This window comes from Bidens hawaiensis, unplaced genomic scaffold, assembly GCF_021521415.1.
Source record: "Bidens hawaiensis isolate Kalapana, Puna unplaced genomic scaffold, B.hawaiensis_p1.1 tig00005681_1, whole genome shotgun sequence".
Taxonomy (NCBI): Eukaryota; Viridiplantae; Streptophyta; class Magnoliopsida; order Asterales; family Asteraceae; genus Bidens; species Bidens hawaiensis.
The window spans coordinates 295,722-318,146 of NW_027491371.1; the positions used below are offsets into that span (position 1 = coordinate 295,722).

The 22,425-nt window shown below is 35.4% G+C and overlaps 1 protein-coding gene across 1 annotated transcript; it reads left to right on the forward strand.

Annotated features, from left to right (window-relative positions):
* The first annotated feature begins 230 nt into the window (after positions 1-230).
* Positions 231-4,368, forward strand: LOC143630541 (receptor-like protein EIX2). The gene is made up of 3 exons (XM_077099524.1): positions 231-3,567; positions 3,870-3,968; positions 4,069-4,368. The coding sequence occupies exons 1-3, from the start codon at positions 396-398 to the stop codon at positions 4,134-4,136; spliced, it is 3,339 nt and encodes a 1,112-aa protein (XP_076955639.1). The 5' UTR covers positions 231-395; the 3' UTR covers positions 4,137-4,368.
* Positions 4,369-22,425: the final 18,057 nt, after the last annotated feature.

The following is a 22,425-nucleotide window of genomic DNA, read 5'->3' on the forward strand; positions in this document are numbered from 1 at the left end:
ATTTGAAAAACTATTATGACATAACATGACGATTTTAATCATAAAAGCCGGTCCCTGGTGGCTGGTCCTAGTGGCTAGGCCCTCCCAAAAAGTGTACGTACTATCAAACATAATTGGTGCTATTATTATGCACACAACAAAATATCTTGAGTGGTCCAATATGAATTTTAATCGAATTAATTTTTAATTTAACAATATGAAAGTTTTTAGTTATAGATTTTATTTGAAGTTTTTTAGTTATAGATTTTATTTGTGTTAAAGTGCGTTGTTTTCATTTCACACCAAAGAAGCTTTCTATGTTGTAAGGAGGTTTGAACAATTCGTGTAATCATTAAATGGTATCCTTATAAATAGCAAACCAAACTTAAACCTTTTTGCATTCATCGTAACCACAAATGAAGGTTCATACACTTGTTACTTTATCTTCTTCGTCATGTCTTTGGTTTCTCTATGTTTCATCACTCTGCACCCTGTGTTCATGTAATCAAAACTCAGATCCTCCTATACTATGCATACCAAGTGAGCGACTGGTGCTTATTCAGATCAAGAACAATCTCATCGATCAAGCAAACCGTCTATCTTCTTGGGTAGGCAAAGACTGTTGCAGTTGGTCCGGTGTGGTCTGCAACAATTTGACAGGTCATGTCCAAGACATTCGTCTTCGAGGACCCGACGATAGCATTCACGGTCATTGTCATGGTTCATACGACACCGATGAAGAATTAGAAGAAGCATCCAAACAAATGTTAGGAGGAACCATAACTCCTTCAGTGACCAAGTTATCACAACTCACATATTTCGACATAAGCTGCAACGATTTTGGATCGATCCAGATTCCAGCCTTCCTTGGTTCTTTCCAGAACCTAAGATATCTTAACATCTCAAAATCGCAATTCAGTGGGGAAATCCCATATCAACTTGGAAATCTATCAACACTACGTGTTCTTGATCTTCATGGCGATCTCATATCTAGTGGTATGCATTCAAAAAGTTTGAAATGGCTAAAGGATCTTAAAAAGTTGCAACACCTGAATATGAGTGGCATCGACCTATCAGGAGCTTCAGACTGGTTTCAGGTTATAAGCAAACTCCCTTCTTTGCTAGAAATACACTTTTCTTCATGCGGGTTGATAAGATTTCCTGGTAATCAAACTTCAGTTAGTTTTACATCCCTTAAAGTACTGGATCTTTCCTTCAACTTATTCCTTGATAGTTTGTTGCCTGGGTGGATTTTCAGTCTACATAACTTAGTTTCATTAGATCTTACTGGTTGCTTAATTGGTGGTCTAAGTCCCGGAATTGAAAATGGTTTCCATAGCATGCCTTCTTTAAGGACTCTTAGTGTTTCAAGCAACCCTTTTCTGAATTCTTCTTCGTTACTGAATGAATTGTCTAGCTTAAGGAATATTCGCTTTCTAGATGTTAGTAACTGCAATATATCTGCTCCAATTCTTGGCAACTTACAAAACTTGTCGCTGATTGTGCATCTCGACATGTCGAATAACCAAATTGTTGAGGAGATACCAAAATCTTTAAGTAATCTTTGCAATTTGGTTACCCTTGATCTGCAATCTAACAACTTCTACGGAAATGTGTCGGAACTTCTAGAAAGATTTTGTGAATGTGAGTCACCTAGACTAGAATTATTAGCCTTAAGGGGAAATTATGTGGTTGGCCAACTACCTGAAAAACTAGGTAGATTGAAGAATCTTGGAAGCATTGATCTTGCTTATAATAAATTAACAGGGACCATTCCTTATTCTGTAGGAAGTTTGTCTCTCTTAAAAACATTCCAAATGAATATAAATCAACTGACAGGTTCTATCCCAAATACCATTGGTGGTTTGTCATCATTGAATTTCTTGGATCTATCGTATAACAATTTGAACGGAAGTCTTCCTGAAAGTATTGGGCGACTCGGGGAACTAGTTTTTTTAACTGTTCGTCACAATTCATTAACAGGTATTGTGACTGAAAAACATTTATTCAATTTAACATCCTTAACAACTTTGTGGATTGGGGACAACAAGTTAGTGTTTAAGTTAAATGATAAAAACTGGGTCCCCCCTTTCCAGCTCGAAGTGTTAAGAATAGGTTCATGCAGTTTAGGCCCTCGTTTTCCTTTATGGATTCAGTCACAAACAAGCTTAGCAGAAATAGATTTGGCAAACACAAACATATCAGACACCATCCCTAATTGGATTTGGACTACATTCTCTAGTGTAACATTATTGAACATGTCCCACAACAACATTCAAGGGAAGTTGGGAAATGCTAGTTTTCTTGCACCGGGTGCAGTACTAGATTTAAGTTTCAACCGCTTTCATGGTGTGCTACCTGGTCATTTCAATAGACCCGACTTAGATTTCCTAGATCTTTCGTCCAATGAACTCTCAGGATCTCTAGAACAATTCTTGTGTTTTGGCATTCAAGAGCCGCGTCAGTTAAGAGTTCTTAATCTCGCAAACAATAGCATGTCAGGTGTTATCCCAGATTGTTGGATGAATTGGGAATTCTTGGCCATTTTAAACTTCGAGAAAAACCAATTTTTGGGTACAATACCATCCTCTCTAGGAAATCTCTCTTCCCTATTATCGTTGGATATGCGTAATAACAAACTATCCGGGAACATACCTGCGTCGATACTGAACTCGAAGAGCTTGATAATCATTGAGCTAGCAGAAAATGAGCTGGTGGGAAGAATACCTACATCAATAGGGAGAAACAATACAAGTCTAAAACTTCTAAGTCTTCGTTCTAACAAACTAGAGGGTAATATCCCAGAAGAAATATGTCACCTCAGTTCCATACAGATCATGGATTTTGCTCATAATATTCTTTCTGGGAGCCTACCAACATGCTTTACAAACTTCACTGTCATTTCTGGAAGTGAAACATCAAGTCAATTTCTTCTTTATGACACTCTTTTCCAGAATCAAGTTCTTGGTAGTGCATCGTTGGTGACAAAGGGTCGGGTTTCTACATATAAAAACATTCTTTATCTGGTGACTACATTAGACCTTTCCAATAACAAGTTTTCAGGGTCAATTCCTGATGAACTTGTTTCACATTTGGGCTTACGGTACCTGAATCTGTCACAAAATGATTTAACAGGACAAATTCCCAACTTGTTCGGCAAAAATGGAAAGCTTGAATCTTTAGATCTGTCACTAAACCATCTTGACGGAAAATTTCCCTCAAGCTTATCAGCGTTAACCCCTTTAAACTTTTTGAACGTATCTTACAACCATCTTGTCGGAAGAATCCCAACAGGCCCTCAGCTTCAAACCTTCCCCGTGTCAAGTTTCGTCGGAAATGAACTATGTGGGAATCCTCTTCCAGCGTGTTTACCAAATACCAACAATCCCAGTGGAACTAACGAGGAAGATGATGAATCTAATGGCATTGATTGGATCCTAGTGATATTTACACTCATTGGATTGGTTATTGGTTTTTGGATCGTGGTTGGCCCGTTGATTGTTAACAAACGATGGAGAAAAGCGTATTATCATTTTCTTAAACGAATCTGGATCAAGCTTCAAAATTTCATTTATATCATATTCCCATGTAAGTCTTCACCTATATTTAGTTTTCTGTTTTATTTTGCTTATGAAATAAGTTATACTGTCAAAATTGATGCTCAAACTAAGGATTGAAAACTAAATAGGCTCTTGCCATCTATTTCTAAACAGTTCATTAAGGATGCATTTAATTTCTTTGTTTTATTATCTCATATGTTTATCTAAACTAAACAAAGATAAAATATAAACCTAAAAACCCATATATATGTATTGGATTGCAATATTGAAAACTGTATGGAAAGTATAGGAGTTCATAGTTTGATTTGGTGGATTGTACGTAACATGTAGGCTTTAAAAGGCATGAGCCAAGTCATGAAGTTTTTAGCTCAATTGATCAAGTTCAACAATTTGATTTATCGCAATACATATCCGGTGATCTGCCCAAAGGTTAGTAGTCAAAACTGAAGACATGGTTTTCCTATTGATTGATTCTCCTGTTGACAATAATGCAGCTTGGCTTTATGTTTCTCATTGCAATTACTTGTAGGGTTTCATCAGGAGTCCTCTTCTGAAGCTAGCAGCTCGACTCATAAAATATATAAATCTGATTATTGATCAGCAAGAAGTGGGTATATATCAGCTTAAAACTAAGTATTTGTTGATATTCACTGACAAGCTTCAGGGAACATTGGTAATGGCTTTACAAATATGAACAGTTTAGAAGATGTGTGAATGTTGGTAAAATTATGTAATATATATTTACATTTAGAAACTTAGGGAATACAACAAAATCTGAAATTTTAAACTTAATTGGTTCAATAATAACCCCATGACTTTAATTTTCTTATGGGGAATCGAGAGTTCGAGTGTCTTTAGAACATTTTGTAGTGGGTTGAGCCAGGGTTTTTTCAGTTGTGTGTTTCCCCCTAGTGGGTGGGCCGAGTCACCACATTCTGTTCTTCGGGTGGAAGAGTGAATATCTATCTGTAGAGTGATCCGGGTGTCCGGGCATTTGCTGTTAAAAAGGAAAAACAGTTATGTATACAAAAATAAAATTTGCCTGCATACATTAATATTTGTAACATTTCTGTGTATTAGAACTTTATTTATTTTATTTAGTTCTAAGTGTCGATATTTTTCTACTGAAAATACAAACTTAAAAATTTTGCAGTTGTCAGATTTATTTTTTTTATAATTGTGAATGTGAATACATGAGAGAAAAACCTTGAATGTGAGACTAGAAGTGGCGGTGGAGAGATTTATGAGAATAGTGAAGCTGCACAAATAATCAATAAAAGAATCTTAAGAACTCAATGGATAGTTATTTTCAGGTAAGGGAGAATGATGAGACCCAATTAAGAAAATAGTACACGGGTCAATGTTTAGAAAATTTAAGTGAATTTTCCTTTTAAAAGAAAATCATGAGTTACCTGATTATTGTCTAATCTATATCTATACTCTCTAATAAAAGCTACAAGTTTTGCCACTTGTCACTCATATATTAAACCTTGTCATATTTAACAAATTTATAATAGTAAAATAATAGTTATCATTCTTAAAATTATGCTTCAAATTTGTTAATTTAATATTTACTTCATACTTTTTTTTCAAACATTTTATATTTATAATTATCTTTTACTTTAAAATTGTTTTAAAGATATTGTACAACGACTGTATTAATAGTGTTTACGGGTTTATTGTTTCTTGTATACTAATTATTTATTAAATATTTTATTTTCAAGAACTACTCGTGTTATACACGGGCCTCAAACTAGTTTACTTAATATTGTGCTTATCTCAAATGTTAATGACATGCCATCACTAAAGGAGGAGAATATCGTCAGTAACACCACACCGACCTGATGTCATTGATATAGGGTTGCTTCAGTATCAATGATATGGGGTAAGATTCTTAATAAAAGATGGAGTATTTCCTTTTAACATATATGGCTCACAACGGTTGAGATTGTTACGATACAAACGGTAATCGAGCTACAGAATTGTAGAAGAAGAAATGGGAAACACTAATAGAGCATTAGACATTTCCCTACGACTGATTTCGTAGGAAATCTTTTGGAAAACCCACTTTCCAGCAATTTTTCAAAAAACGTGGTGTTAGAAAAACACATGCTTGAAAATTGTTTTCAACTGTTTTTCAACAACTTTTCTTATAAAATTGCTGCAAATATACACCGTTGCAAACTTCCTACAATTTCTTACAAAAGCTATTTGTGGAATTTGGGGTTAGTTTATATAAGCATAATAAAACAAAAGAAATAGTTGATAATATTTTTTTTTGTTAGAAGTTTGTTGGAAAGTTAGCAACATTTTTCCATCGAAAATCCTGTTGTTACTATTTTGTTGCAATACTGTAAGAAAACTAGAGCTTATTTTTTGTTGGAAATTCGTTTGAAATCTGTTAGAATTACTTGTCGTAAGAATTTTGTAGGAAATGTTTGTAAAAAAAAGACATATTTTCTAGTAGTGAAAAGGAGTTAAACCTTCAAATCAGTAGTTAATGTTTTCATTCAACGATCCATGTATTTGCACAATTAGACTATTCACTACAGCCCATATAGAGAGAGAGAGAGAGAGAGAGAGAGATGATTAACCTTATATGGGGTTTAGGGCTTGTTTAACCCTATGGATACCCCATGTTGTCGTCACAGGCTGAGCCATACAATATCGCTTTCATTATTAATAATACAAAATATATTTATTTAACTAGGCTACGTCGGAGACATATGTTCCGGACATGCTTGCACATACGGCGTCGTTCAAGGTATCTATTAATCCGAAAGAAAAGTAAAATAAATAAAATACTCTGTAGCGACGACATGTCGTCCCAAAAGCCGAAAAAATAAAAACAATTCCACCATGCTATGCTAATGACATGTCGTCGTTGTAGCCAATCCTATGTTACGACTTTTTGTCATCACTAAAGCCTTGTTGTATAAGATAACATTTCTAGTAGTGTCTTCTACAAGCTCTTCTTCACACCTCTAGAACCCTTGGTCTTATATATGGAAACTTCAATTCTTTTCACAATTTTCCATAATTGGTCGTGTAGAACATGTGAATAGTAGTTTTAGCATCATCAACTTATTTTAGGTGATTATAGGTTACTTATGACCAAAAGGAAATCTGAATAAGATTTTTCACAGGTTAGCGCTACCATAGCGGGGGTTCAAGGGGTAGTGCGAAACAGACACTGATTTATGAATCGTTGGGCCATTTCATCAAAACGATGTAATGGTTCGCTGCTTATAAAAACACAGATTTTGGTCCATTTAGGGTTAGACACTTAAGATAAAAACATACTCGCATTCTTTATTTTCTAAACTGTTTGTTTGAGATTCGAATAACTCATCAAAATACTTTAATAAAATACTCAAACACGAAAGTGGTTACCAGGTTCGAAAATATTGTTAGGATAATACAATCTATAAAGACAAATTTAGTCTTTAATACGCTAACCTCATGCTCCTAACAGGTCGAAGGAGGAAAAGACGAATTTGTGCATTTAGATATGTACCTACTGTATACGAGCCATGTCAAAACAAAACAAATCAAAACAAAACAAAGTTTATGTCGTCTTGAGTACGAAAAGTAGTCACATTTTTTGTATAAATCCATTTTTGTGGTGCCTAATGTCTTGTTTCCCTTTCAGCAATCATCTTGTCGGCATACAATTATGCGTCAAATTATTGACATATAAATGACATTTTTCCATAAGGAATAATATAATCTATAAATAACAACCATAACCATATTTAATAGTATCTCACCTATAGCATGACTACAAGTAAGGTTTGAAGAGGTTGGGATATAGTGAAAGTGTCAAGGGAAGACAAGAAAGTGTCAAGCAAAAACCACCAGCCCCTAAGACAACATAATGAAAAAATGGTACAAGCCCTATAACTCCTTAACGTTGATCCTATTGTAAGAATAAATATATAGATATGTATTTTTGTATATGACCATCATTATCATTTACATAATAATTAGATCAAAATATTAAATTATACCTTATATTTATATTAGCTAGTTAATTGTTAAAGGACCAAATTACCCTTTCTTGCTAATAAAGGGTTTCCCTTTGGATGTATATAAATATATGAAGAAACTAATTAACATCATACAATATAACCTAAACCTCACATAATAACTCGTGACCCTCTCTCTCCATATATTATTCGGTTTCTCAAGAACCCTAATCCCATCACTAACATACGTCCTAAAGGGGAACTCGACCAAACTGACTATCATGTCGTCTGGATATTTCTTATCAGCCGTGCCTTCTCTCTGCTGTGACAGGTATGTTTTAGTCGTAGGTTTATCATAGTATTCATGTTTTCTATTACATATATGAAGAACTGATCAACACCTATGTCTTTATGAAAACCCATTCCCGGCCATGTCCTCAAAGATGTGAAATTAAGTCTTAACAAGTCATGCTTAATAAGTTCATCCTATGCCAGTTTGGTTCCGTATCTAGCTACTCCTTCTCCCCTCTACAATATAATAATCACAAATTATCACTGAATTTTGTGTACGTTTTTAAGTTTTAACATAGTATTTCTAGTATTCGAGTAATTAAGTTGTATTTAAATAAATGCTTGCGCATGTAATATTATAAATTTTTGGTTGAATTGAGTAGTAAAGGTAAACTATTATTCAATATGAGGTTTTGATTATAACTCTTTAAGATTACAATTAACAATCTGATATGATTTGGTAAGATATATAAGAAATATTTCATTACAAGTTAGAGAATTTTCACTCATCAAAATATATATTGACAATATTTCATGTGTAAAAGGTTTATTGATAATCAACAACAACCTACACTAGTACACCAAAATTCACTCAAGAGGACGGCTTACTCCAACGATGAAAGTATGTGCAAATCCGGTCGTAGGTAAAGAAATCATCAGCGAACCACTAACAGTCCTCACAACGGCTGCCTATTTTGACGGATTATCGGTGCCAAGCCACCGAATTCAACAATGAATAATTGAAATAATTTTTATAAACTAATCACCGGCAACCGTTAAAAAGTATTTTTTTTCTTTTTGTGATTGTGTTTATTATTTTTCTTATAAAAGTCTATATATTAATAAAAAAAACTCCATTATTTTTTCTCCCTATTAACAATTCCTGGTCTCTTGTATGTTTTCTCTAGCTACAAACATGCTTATTTGACTAAAAGAAAATTAACAAAAGAAAAGTGACTACATGCATGTTACTAATACAGAAGAAAATTTTTCCAAAGAGAAAAAAATATATCTTTGGACTTATGGATATATAGACTTGAACAGCTATATATCTATTTTTCTCTCGAGCTAGTACGTGTACACAAATGCACCATCCGTTTTCCTAGCATAAAAATTATTGATTTATACAAATTATGCCGCATTTTGTGTTATATACACAATACGAGTAACTAGCTAGTTTTAATCTCAAACTAGGTAATGTTGCATTACCGTGGGTTGGTGTTGTTGGACTGTTATATGTGACGAATACAGTTAGCGTGTTGTGGCGGCGAACATGCATTACTTCGTTCGATATTGGGTTGCAACACCAAAACTAAACAAAAAAAAATTCGTCAACATCTAAATACAACAAATTAACGTATTTAACAATAAAAATGCGTGTGCAGCATAAAATCAACGTTAATTTGTTCGTGGCAAAGATTAATAGAAAAATACCCGTATGTTGCACCGCGGAGTAGATTCGGCGCCTGAAAAAATAAACAAAAAATTGTCAACACTCATAAACAACAAAAACATATTTTGTAAAAAAAAATATGCATGTTGTGGCAGCTAACCAACACGAATTGGACGGTATTGATGGTAACAGAAGAACCACTGCACCTTGAGGCGTCAAACCGACACGAATTCGATGAGTATCGACAGTATCAATACCAACATGTATTGGGCGCTAGTGACGGTAACAAAAAAGCTTGAACCTAGCCTTGTCTATGTGGCGCGAATTCGATCAATATCAACAGTATACTAAATCGTAAACCTAAAATTCAAAAAAGAAAAAAAATCATTTTAAAAAATAAATAAAATAAAAGGGCCATTACGGTGTCGCTACATGGTCTAATCACATTACAGCTGTAACACCCCGCCCGCGATAGGGCGGACGTGTCACTTTTACAGTAGGTCAGAATTCTAAGCATTGATTATCATTAATGATGAAACATATTTTTGTTATTTGTTCTTAAAAATCATTGAATCATTAAGATTTTCCCCTTAAGCCACGATCAGATGCTTCCAGATAGCTCTGTTACCTGACGCACGTATAAACAAAATATGCACGCCTGAGTCAGTGGGACAACAACTATAAAATAACGCAATGCCTTAAATAATAGCTAACAATCAATATATATACATACATACACATTCAATAATTCACATTTACTTGGTCACATTCACGTGGTCAATTCGTCACATTCACTTGGTAAAAATAAACACATTCACTTGGTCACAAACACTTTTTCAGCGCCTCACCTTTCGGTGCGTCGCAATCACTTTTTCAGCGCGTCACCTTGTGGTGCGTCGCAATCAATTGTTCAATGCATCAATAAATCAATATATCTATATATAACTATTTATATATACAATAAATACACTATGATCACATAAGCAATTTAAATAACGAATAAAAGTTCCCTATTACGAAGTAATGGAAACCAAATCCGTACACATAAGTTGTTAAGATGTCCAAACCTGAACTGACGAATAGTAAAGCGAAAACGAATCCTTGAGTGAAAAGTAAGTGTTGCGATAGAAACCGCTAATGGTGTTCGATAGACTATGATGGACTTCACCGGAGACAACGACAGCGCCGCGTCAGAGATAACAGGGGCAGATTTCGAGTGATTAGGAATGGTTTTCCAGATGGGTGTGTTTCAAAAACGAGCGGAATCCTCTTGGTTTTATAGGGTCCAAAGCGGATGGCACGAATATTGTAAATCCATGATCTTCGAGCCACAGAATTATCGAAGAAGAAATGGGAAACACTAATGGAACCTTAGACATTTCCCTACGACTGATTTCGTAGGAAATCTTTCAGAAAACCCACTTTCCAGCAATTTTTCAAAAAACGTGGTGTTAGAAAAACACATGCTTGAAAATTGTTTTCAACTGTTTTTCAACAACTTTTCTTATAAAATTGCTGCAAATATACACCGTTGCAAACTTCCTACAACTTTCGTACAAAAGCTATTTGTGGAATTTGGGGTTAGTTTATATAAGCATAATAAAACAAAAGAAATAGTTGATAATATTTTTTTTGTTAGAAGTTTGTTGGAAAGTTAGCAACAATTTTCCATCGAAAATCCTGTTGTTACTATTTTGTTGCTATACTGTAAGAAAACTAGAGCTTATTTTTTGTTGGAAATTCGTTTGAAATCTGTTAGAATTACTTGTCATAAGAATTTTGTAGGAAATGTTTGTAAAAAAAGGACATATTTTCTAGTAGTGAAAAGGAGTTAAACCTTCAAATCAGTAGTTAATGTTTTCATTCAACGATCCATGTATTTGCACAATTAGACTATTCGCTACAGCCCATATAGAGAGAGAGAGAGAGAGAGAGATGATTAACCTTATATGGGGTTTAGGGCTTGTTTAACCCTATGGATACCCCATGTTGTCGTCACAGGCTGAGCCATACAATATCGCTTTCATTATTAATAATACGAAAAATATTTATTTAACTAGGCTACGTCGGAGACATATGTTCCAGACATGCTTGCACATACGGCGTCGTTCAAGGTATCTATTAATCCGAAAGAAAAGTAAAATAAATAAAATACTCTGTAGCGACGACATGTCGTCCCAAAAGCCGAAAAAATAAAAACAATTCCACCATGCTATGCTAATGACATGTCGTCATTGTAGCCAATCCTATGTTACGACTTTTGTCATCACTAAAGCCTTGTTGTATAAGATAACATTTCTAGTAGTGTCTTCTACAAGCTCTTCTTCACACCTCTAGAACCCTTGGTCTTATATATGGAAACTTCAATTCTTTTCACAATTGTCCGTAATTGGTCGTGTAGAACATGTGAATAGTAGTTTTAGCATCATCAACTTATTTTAGATGATTATAGGTTACTTATGACCAAAAGGAAATCTGAATAAGATTTTTTACAGGTTAGCGCTACCATAGTGGGGGTTCAAGGGGTAGTGCGAAACAGACTGATTTATGAATCGTTGGGCCATTTCATCAAAACGATCTGATGGTTCGTTGCTTATAAAAACACAGATTTTGGTCCATTTAGGGTTAGACACTTAAGATAAAAACATACTCGCATTCTTTATTTTCTAAACTGTTTGTTTGAGATTCGAATAACTCATCAAAATACTTTAATAAAATACTCAAACACGAAAGTGGTTACCAGGTTCGAAAATATTGTTAGGATAATACAATCTATAAAGACAAATTTAGTCTTTAATTCGCTAACCTCATGCTCCTAACAGGTCGAAGGAGGAAAAGACGAATTTGTGCATTTAGACATGTACCTACTGTATACGAGCCATGTCAAAACAAAACAAATCAAAACAAAACAAAGTTTATGTCGTCTTGAGTACGAAAAGTAGTCACATTTTTTGTATAAATCCATTTTTGTGGTGCCTAATGTCTTGTTTCCCGTTCAGCATCATCTTGTCGGCATACAATTATGTGTCAAATTATTGACATATAAATGACATTTTTCCATAAGGAATAATATAATCTATAAATAACAACCATAACCATATTTAATAGTATCTCACCTATAGCATGACTACAAGTATGGTTTGAAGAGGTTGGGATATAGTGTAAGTGTCCACGGAAGACAAGAAAGCGTCAAGCAAAAGCCACTAGCCCCTAAGACAACATAATGAAAAAATTGTACAAGCCCTATAACTCCTTAACGTTGATCCTATTGTAAGAATAAATATATAGATATGTATTTTTGTATATGACCATCATTATCATTTACATAATAATTAGATCAAAATATTAAATTATACCTTATATTTATATTAGCTAGGTAATTGTTAAATGACCAAATTACCCTTTCTTGCTAATAAAGGGTTTCCCTTTGATGTATATAAATATATGAAGAAACTAATTAACATCATACAATATAACCTAAACCTCACATAATAATTCATGACCCTCTCTTTCCATATATTATTCGGTTTCTCAAGAACCCTAATTCCATCACTAACATACATCCTAAAGGGGAACTCGACCAAGCTGACTATCATGTCGTCTGGATATTTCTTATCAGCCGTGGCTTCTCTCTGTTGTGACAGGTATGTTTTAGTTGTAGGTTATCATAATATTCATGTTTTCTATTACATATATGAAGAACTGATCAACACCTATGTCTTTATGAAAACCCATTCTCGGCCATGTCCTCAAAGATGTGAAATTAAGTCTTAACAAGTCATGCTTAATAAGTTCATCCTATGCCAGTTTGGTTCCGTCTCTAGCTACTCCTTCTCCCCTCTACAATATAATAATCACAAATTATCACTGAATTTTGTGTACGTTTTTAAGTTTTTACATAGTATTTCTAGTATTCAAGTAATTAAGTTGTATTTAAATAAATGCTTGCGCATGTAATATTATAAATTTTTGGTTGAATTGAGTAGTAAAGGTAAACTATTATTCGATATGAGGTTTTGATTATAACTCTTTAAGATTACAATTAACAATCTGATATGATTAGGTAAGATATATAAGAAATATTTCATTACAAGTTAGAGAATTTTCACTCATCAAAATATATATTGACAATATTTCATGTGTAAAAGGTTTATTGATAATCAACAACAACCTACACTAGTACACCAAAATTCACTCAAGAGGACGGCTTACTCCAACGATGAAAGTATGTGCAAATCCGGTCATAGGTAAAGAAATCATCAGCGAACCACTAACAGTCCTCACAACGGCTGCCTATTTTGAAGGATTATCGTGCCAAGCCACCGAATTCAACAATGAATAATTGAAATAATTTTTATAAACTAATCACCGACAACCGTTAAAAAGTATTTTTTTCTTTTTGTGATTGTGTTTATTATTTTTCTTATAAAAGTCTATATATTAATAAAAAAAACTCCATTACTTTTTCTCCCTATTAACAATTCCTGGCCTCTTGTATGTTTTCTCTAGCTACAAACATGCGAATTTGACTAAAAGAAATTTAACAAAAGAAAAGTGACTACATGCATGTTACTAATACAGAAGAAAATTTTTCCAAAGAGAAAAAAATATATCTTTGGACTTGTGGATATATAGACTTGAACAGCTATATATCTATTTTTCTCTCGAGCTAGTACGTGTACACAAATGCACCATCCGTTTTCCTAGCATAAAAATTATTGATTTATACAAATTATGCCGCATTTTGTGTTATATACGCAATACGAGTAACTAGCTAGTTTTAATCTCAAACTAGGTAATGTTGCATTACCGTGGGTTGGTATTGTTGGACTGTTATATGTGACGAATACAGTTAGCGTGTTGTGGCGGCGAACATGCATGACTTCGTTCGAGGGTTGCAACACCAAAACTAAAGAAAAAAAATTCATCAACATCTAAATACAACAAATTAACGTATTTAACAATAAAAATGTGTGTGCAGCATAAAATCAACGTTAATTTGTTCGTGGCAAAGATTAATAGAAAAATACCCGTATGTTGCACCGCGGAGTGGATCGGCCGGTATCGAGTTACGGCGCCTGAAAAAACGAACAAAAAATTGTCAACACTCATAAACAACAAAAACATATTTTGTTAAAAAAATATGCATGTTGTGGCAGCTAACCAACACGAATTGAACGGTATTGATGGTAACAAAAGAACCCTTGCACCTTGAGGCGTCAAACCGACACTGATTCGGTGAGTATCGACAGTACCAATACCAACATGTATTGGGCGCTAGTAACGGTAACAAAAAAGCTTGAACCTAGCCTTGTCTATGTGGCGCGAATTTGATCAATATCAACAGTATACTAAATCGTAAACCTAAAATTCAAAAAAGAAAAAAAAAATCATTTTAAAAAATAAATAAAATAAAAGGGCCAATACGATGTCGCCACATGGTCTAATCACATTATAGCTGTAACACCCCGCCCGCGATAGGGCTGACGTGTCACTTTTACAGTTGGTCAGAACTCTAAGCATTGATTTTCATTAATGATGAAACATTAAATCTCTTACAATAATTACAAAATATCAATTACGAAACATATTTTTGTTATTTGTTCTTAAAAATCATTGAATCATTAAGATTTTCCCCTTAAGCCATCGGGATAGCTCTGTTACCTGACCCACATATAAACAAAATATGCACGCCTGAGTAAAAATTACTCAGTGGGACAACAACTATAAAATAAGGCAATGCCTTAAATAATAGCTAACAATCAATGTATATAGATACACATCAATAAATCACATTTACTTGGTCACATTCACTTGGTCAATTCGTCACATTCACTTGGTAAAAAATAAACATATTCACTTGGTCACATACACTTTTTCAGCGCGTCACCTTTCGGTGCGTCGCAATCACTTTTTCAGCGCGTCACCTTGTGGTGCGTCGCAATCAATTGTTCAATGCGTCAATAAATCAATATATCTATATATAACTATTTATATATACAATAAATACACTATGATCACATAAGCAATTTAACTAACGAATTAAAGTTTCCTATTACGAAGTAATGGAAACCAAATCCGTACACATAAGTTGTTAAGATGTCCAAACCTGAATTGACGAATAGTAAAGCGAAAACGAATCCTTGCGTGAAAAGTAAGTGTTGCGATAGAACCGCGAATGGTGTTCGATAGACTATGATGGACTTCACCGGAGATAACGACAGCGCCGCGTCGGAGATAAAAGGGGCAGATTTCGAGTGATTGGGAATGGTTTGCCAGATGGGCGTGTTTCAAAAACGAGCGGAATCCTCTTGGTTTTATAGGATTAAAAGCGGATGGCACGAATATGGTAAATCCATGATCTTCGCGGGCTATTAAGACTCACTTAATTGGTATTAATTGCACAAAATCATGTTCTAAAGGAGCTAAATATCTAAATAAAAAGAAAGTTAAAAGTTTCCATTTAAAGTTTAACCATAATAATTCATTGCAAGTTTTACGGATCATGGACAAATAATAAATATAAAGTTATTGATTTTTTTCTTTCTAAAATAGTTGTTACTAAATATTATTCTTCAAAAACCACCCACAACATCTAGTAAATAAAAATTTTAATTCATTTTGAAATCGTTTTCCTTACTAGTCTTTTAAACAAATATCTTTTCACTAAAATAAACAAAATAAATTATAGTAATTACACCAAGTTCAAATATATATTAATCATGATTTAATCACTCACATAAGACATTAAATTTTAGGATTTTGAAAAATCGAAATGTTACAACAGCGACACCAACGCATAACATTTAAACTTATACGAGGTAACAAACATGCCGTGTTCACTACTAAAAAATAAGGCTAATGCAACTTTTTAGTGGCAACCTTTTAATTGTTGTATTTGACTCTAATGCAACTTTGTTTAACATAAAAGTGGCATTAGTAGATCTAGCGCAACCATTTAATTAAAAAGTTGCAAAGTTTTATTAAAATAGCAACCTTTTTATTTATAAGTTGCAACTTTTTTCAAAGAAGGTTGCACATTTGATTGGAATAGCAGCTTTTATTAGAAATCACAATTGTAAAATCACAATTGATTGAAATGCGAAAATAATTGAAGAAGACCATCAAAGGAAAAAAGTTGAGCTAGAATGAAAGATTTTGACAGCCAACAAACTTTAAAACTACGATGTGGAACATTATGGAAAAGCCAGCTACTAGATATTTTAGAGACGAGTAGGAGGTCTTTGTTACTTCTTAAAATACACTGTATTTGACAACTTTGCTTTTATTACATTGTTCTTTTGAGATTGAAAACATGTTAAATTTTGATATATGGTTATCTATTATATTTATGTTATTATTATGTTGGTGTAATCGAAATACTATTGGATATTAATATAAGTTTTAGTACTTCAAGAACGAGCTAATTGAGTTGCATTTGCTTGTAAAAAAGGTTGCATTTGTTATAACAAATTAAATTCTTAAAAAGTGTTGCATTTGATGTAAAAAAAGGTTGCATTGTCTACTAAAAGCGTAAAAATGGTTGCATTAGAGTGTATCAAAAGTTGCGTTTGTATGTAAGAAAATTTGCATTTAAATATAAAAAATTGCATTAGCATGTCAAAAAGGTTGCATTCTAAAAAGGTTGCAATTGAATACTAAATGCAACTCTTTCAAAAAAGGTTGTGTTACCTAACAAAAAGGTTGCATTAGGTCTAATGCAACTCCATCTAATGCAACCCTTGATAAAAGGTTGCATTAGGCCTAATGCAACTCTTTAAAGGCCTAATGCAACATTTTACGAGGGTTGCAAGAGGTTCATTTTCTTGTAGTGGTTGTGTTGATGCTATGACACGTGGTCGATCGGTATTAATCAAGATTAGGTTCGTATGGTAACGATAATAAACCAAAAAAGAAATTAGTAAATGCCGAGAATAGTAGATGTTGTTTTGATTGGTAGTAATGTGGTTAACCAGTTGTTGTATGTTGCACGTTAGTATGTGTTGTTTTGAAACAAATTATGTATTCTAGAAAATGTGTGTAGGCCCTAAAAATGAATCAAACAACAAGTTCTTCAATCAGACTCACTTACTATCTAGCAGAAATCACTAGTAAGCAACCGAGATCTTGGATCTTGCAAGTTTTGGATTATTTCTCGAAATGGAAAGAAAGAGAGAGCAGGGAGAGAGTTGGTGAGAGGATTTTTTAAAAGGTTGTTTTAGCATGTGCATGCTTCACCTTTTATAGGTGAAGCAATGTCATGCTTACTTCCATTATTCACTACCCAATGAGCTCAATATTACATAACCTCAGGCCCAAACATACAACCGACAAGCTAACTTGATACATCGAAAATAGAGTAAACAAATATAAAAGACTAATTAATAAGATGGCCCCTACAATCTCTCTAGTCTTTAGTATTTTTTCTGGTAGCTTTTGTTAGTAGGTCTCGTAGTCAAAGCCTTCGTCATTTTCATATAGTTGATTGTCAACAAGAAAATCAACGAACTTGTTGAACTACTCAACTATCATGTTAGTGTTGTCTCGACGAACGTCTTCGAATGTGCCTAATGAAAGTTGTACAACTTCAAAAGATCTTCTTTGTTGAGGGCGGCCATCTCATGCTCACCAAAGAAGTGGAGGAAGTGCATCCGTTTGTAGTGGATGATAACTTCCCCGGTGTTGTTGTCGAATTCCCAACAAATGAAGTCATGAAAGATGTTGGGTAGCAATCATTCTCCAGGGTTGATTGGCCTCCTATCTTTATGTGTCTTGTATCTCCTAGCCTTTCTTTTCTTTCTTGAGATCAGATCAATCTCAGTTGGGTGACGGCACGACTTACCCTTGTTGTGCTTGAAATTAGGATAGTCGTTCTTCCACTCTCGGCTCAGAAATCTCATAAACCATCCCTTAAGCTTCTTCTCACTTGCACCTTGACCCACGAACCGTCTAAAGTAGTTCATGTCGAGATCAACAGTGTATGCATGTCTGTGTAGTGCATGTTGGTCAAATCCCCATTGGCACGAAGGATTGCCCATGTCTTGCTGGACGCGTACCATTTGGGGAGTTGTCGTGATAAGGGTAGAGACGGTCTCGGAGATTGGAAACTCTGGTGATGCAGTGTATTTTCTTCATTCTTCTCCTCGACGGTTGAGATGATTCGCCACCTATTGCCGGAAGAGCCATCACCACGACTGGCTCCAGAGTTTGATCCGCTTTGTCACTATGAACCAGAGTGTTTGAGTTTGGTGAGTAGTTTATTCCATCATCCTCAACAGCTTCTTAAGTTGGAGACTTGGTACATACATAAGTAGAAACATTAAAAACATAGGCAATTTCTTCCTCTAGTGTAACATCAGCATCCTTTATTTTCTTGGCGAGATCATCATCGAAAACATCCTTTGGCAAGTCATCATGTGGTTGACTCGTTCCATTATCGCCACCAACACCACCATCACCATTTCCATCACCATTACCGCCACTGTGCGGTTCATCGAAACTATCATGAGGATCATCATCCTCATTGTTATCCTCCTCATTAGCTTCATTCTCATCTTCCTTAACATCGTCCTCCTCTTTCTCAACTTCCTCCTCGTTCACAATTCCAGTTACTCCAACATCCGGAGCAAACACTGTAACGGTCTCAGCACTCACAAGAGAAGCGACATTGGTTTCAACATGCTAGTACCAACAAATGTACCGACGACCATTGTTGTCTCACTAACACCACCACCAACACCACTACCACTTGCACCATCAACAGCTTTGACTCCACTACAGCTTGCGCCGTCCCTAGAACCAACATTGCGAGCATTAGCAACAAGATCGGGAAAAGCATATTGTCTTCTTTTCCCTTTGATATCATCATCATCATCATCAACAACAACATCATCATCATCATCATCATCATCATTATCGGAGTCAGACCAGCTTCAGAAAACTGCTTTGATACGGTTCTTGAGATCTTCCATATCCTCATTTGTCAACTTCATCACCTCAATGGCAGCAAGATATCGGTTAATGAGAGCTTCATTGACCGTGTTTCGATTAGTAGAAAAGCGGTCATGTTGCTTGATTTGGAGTCTAAGTCATTCAATCTCGGCTCGCAAGTCGGCGTTTTCTCCTGTCAATGTTCCAATGTTCTGTGAAGAACTGGATTCACCCTCCAACATACGAACCCGAGTGTCAAGTCCTTCAACTTCAATCATCGTCTTGTCAACACCCGACTCTAACTCTCTCCTCAAATTTTGTGCAAGGTTTGAGGAGGAGGTAGATCAGTCTCAAGAAGTGAAACCCTCGACCTAAGACGCGTCACCCTATCATGGCGCTCAGCATTCAATAGTGATTGATCAACATTGAGTGTTGATTATTGACTTGGTTTTGGAGAGTCTCCATCCACAGACGTTGAGTCTCAATCAGGGCTCTACTACCTTCTTGTCTTGCTCCAACTGAGCAACCCTATAAGCCAGAGTGTTTCTTTCTTTCATCATCTTATCGTTCATGTCTTGTTGTTCTTACACAAACTTGATCATTAAGTGTTCATGTTTCACTCTCTTCTCGTTTGATTTCTCCAGAGCTTGAATCCTATCAAAGATAGGATCCCGGTAGACTGGGGAACTCGTGAACTTCCCACTGGATAAAGGAATGGCCGAGATGACCGGACTTTGGGTGATTGCGGGTGGTGTGATTGAACATATGGATTATGGTAAGGTTTGGGTAGGTATGGTTATGGTTTGGGTAGCTATGGGTGTGGGGTGTTCAAAAATATCCGAATTTGAATCCGTATCCGAAAATTCAAAAATCCGAATCTGAACTATCCGAAAATTCGGATATCCGAAGTTTCGCATATCCGAATCTCGGATATCTGAATTTTTGGATATTTTGGATATCCGAAATGTCCAAAAACTTAAATACATGTTTTTTCATTTATTTATTAGATATCATGTAATAAATAATTATACTGTTCAATCCCTACCATTCTTCAAAACTGAAACATCACCAGCGCCACTTAAAGCTCCATCCCTTCTAACTTTTTTTAGATCTTGCCGCCGCTTCCGCCAGTCCTCCGATTGTGGTGACTTATTGTTTTTCCTATCACCGCCGGATCTTGCCGGTGGCGGTGGACATCTGCACAATGGCGGAAGATGATTGGGTGCCGACTTTCGAAGATTGCTTGTATCTTGAAACCAATTCCCACTTCCACCTAATGTTAACGATTAGTCCTATACACAGATATGTGCTAATATTTGTTCCTTTGGTTACTTACAAATTGATGAAAATGTAAGATTATAGAATTTTTTAATGTAATTTTTATTTTTTTAGAGATTGATGAAAACGTTTGTTCTTTTAATAGAATTTAAAGTTGGATTCTTGACATGTTTTTTTTAATTTTTGATTTTTTTTTCTAAATCGGATATCCATTTAATTATCCGAACTTTGGATATCTGAAATTTCGGATACGGATTCGGATAGTGAAATCCACTAACCGAAAGGCCCGGATATCCGATTTTGAACACCACTAGTGGTTAGCACTAGAGGTAGGTTTGTGGGTTCGGTGGATATTTGGATAAGGCTGGTTATGGGTAAGGTAGTGGGTGAGGCAGTAAAGGTAGTCGACCAGAAGGTGGTTCCCTTAAGTGGTGAGGTAAAGCTGGAACTAAATAGGGATGATATTGGTGAGGTAGTTCTAGGTGGGGAGAGAGGTGTTGGATGGGTGAGGTATGGGTAGGCTCGGTTTCTGGTTCGGTTATTAGTGGTATGGGAAGACCTTGTATGGGTTGGTCTTTGTGAGTGGGAGATTGTTCGGGAGAGGTTATTGGTGAGTCGTGGAGTGTCCTAGATGTGGGTTTGGTTTTGGTTTTGGTTTTGTCTTTGGTTTTGAATCTCGACCCTTAAACTTGTTTGACTTTTAGGATTTCTATGGTGTGGGACAGGGTGGTTGATGAGGCTTGGTGTTGGCCAGCTTGGGCGGTTTGTGGGGGTTGTCTCACAGTGGAAGCAGTAGGAAAGATTATCTTAACTGATGTAGGCATCTTTGAAGGCCCAGACTTCTTGAAGTCCTTGGCTTTTTTCTAACGTTTAAGACGCCGCTCAGGTTCCTCTTCTTCTTCCTCTTCCTATTGTTGGGACAAACCACCAGTAGAATGCTTACTGACAGCTTTCCTTTTTTTTGTCATGAAGCTTTTTGGTACGGTGTTCACCCTCGAGGTCAGTGTTAGAATCACCGGTAGCCTCACTATCATGCTCTTGGTCAACACCGCTTTTACCGTCATCATCTCCACTATTATCACCTTCTTCCTCACTCATCTCTTTAATATCAGTTTTGGTTTCAGCAAATAAACCGAACTTAGTACCGGGCATATCACCTTGATACTTGTAACCGCCTTTACCAGCATGCTCTAACATCGCCTTGAACACAGTTTGCTTCACCATATTGGCATGGTGAGGTTCGGTGGGTGGTATCACATTTCCTTCATCATCATGCTCCTCTGGTAGCCCTGCCTTGGAACATTTGGCATCAAATCGTCCAGAATAAGTTAACAAAATGTGGATACATCATCCAGATGTTTTTTGAAAGTACATTAGATTGCATGCACTTAAGGAACCACCTAGAGAAGTTGAATTCCACCTTGTTCGTCAAGCAGGCCATTACCCTAACCCACTGCATCTTCAGCTTATCAAATCCTCCTTTCTGTTCAGATAGACAGTGAGCCATAATGTGGAAAAGAAACTTCAATACGGCGGCAAGTGTCTCTTTTCACAAGTAGACCAAATTACATCGTACCCAATGTTCGTAACATAACCCTCCAAGTCCCTTTTTCTGGATGCGTTCATAATAGTGATGTGGTGCATCCTTGATGTTAAGGGCTCTACAAACAACATCCTTAGTTACCTCACTTGTAATAGAGTCACCGTTCTTCACAGTGCTTGCCTTCGTCCAAAACTCTTCAACACAACAAGTATGAATCTCCGCGTTGACTGAGATAACATGCATAATTGGACATTCCCAAATCCCCTTGATCATAGATATAAACATCTGTACTTCTTTTTGCCGGGATGTCAAGCAGACAATACATGTTATATTGCTACAAATATATCCTAAAACAAATCATAAAGATTGATAACTGAGTTATAAGAATAAGGTTATATATAAAGGGAATACTCTATAGAGTAGTAAGCAAGTTTTAAAATTGTTCTAATCAGGTCACTCATAAAAACTTTTGTTCCAACAAGT

Excerpts from the sequence above, each read along its gene's own strand:
- LOC143630541 (XM_077099524.1), top strand. The coding sequence starts at position 396 with ATGAAGGTTCATACACTTGTTACTTTATCTTCTTCGTCATGTCTTTGG. Across the intron at positions 3,568-3,869 it reads CATTTATATCATATTCCCAT|GCTTTAAAAGGCATGAGCCA; the intron begins GTAAGTCTTCAC and ends CGTAACATGTAG. Across the intron at positions 3,969-4,068 it reads ATCCGGTGATCTGCCCAAAG|GGTTTCATCAGGAGTCCTCT; the intron begins GTTAGTAGTCAA and ends AATTACTTGTAG.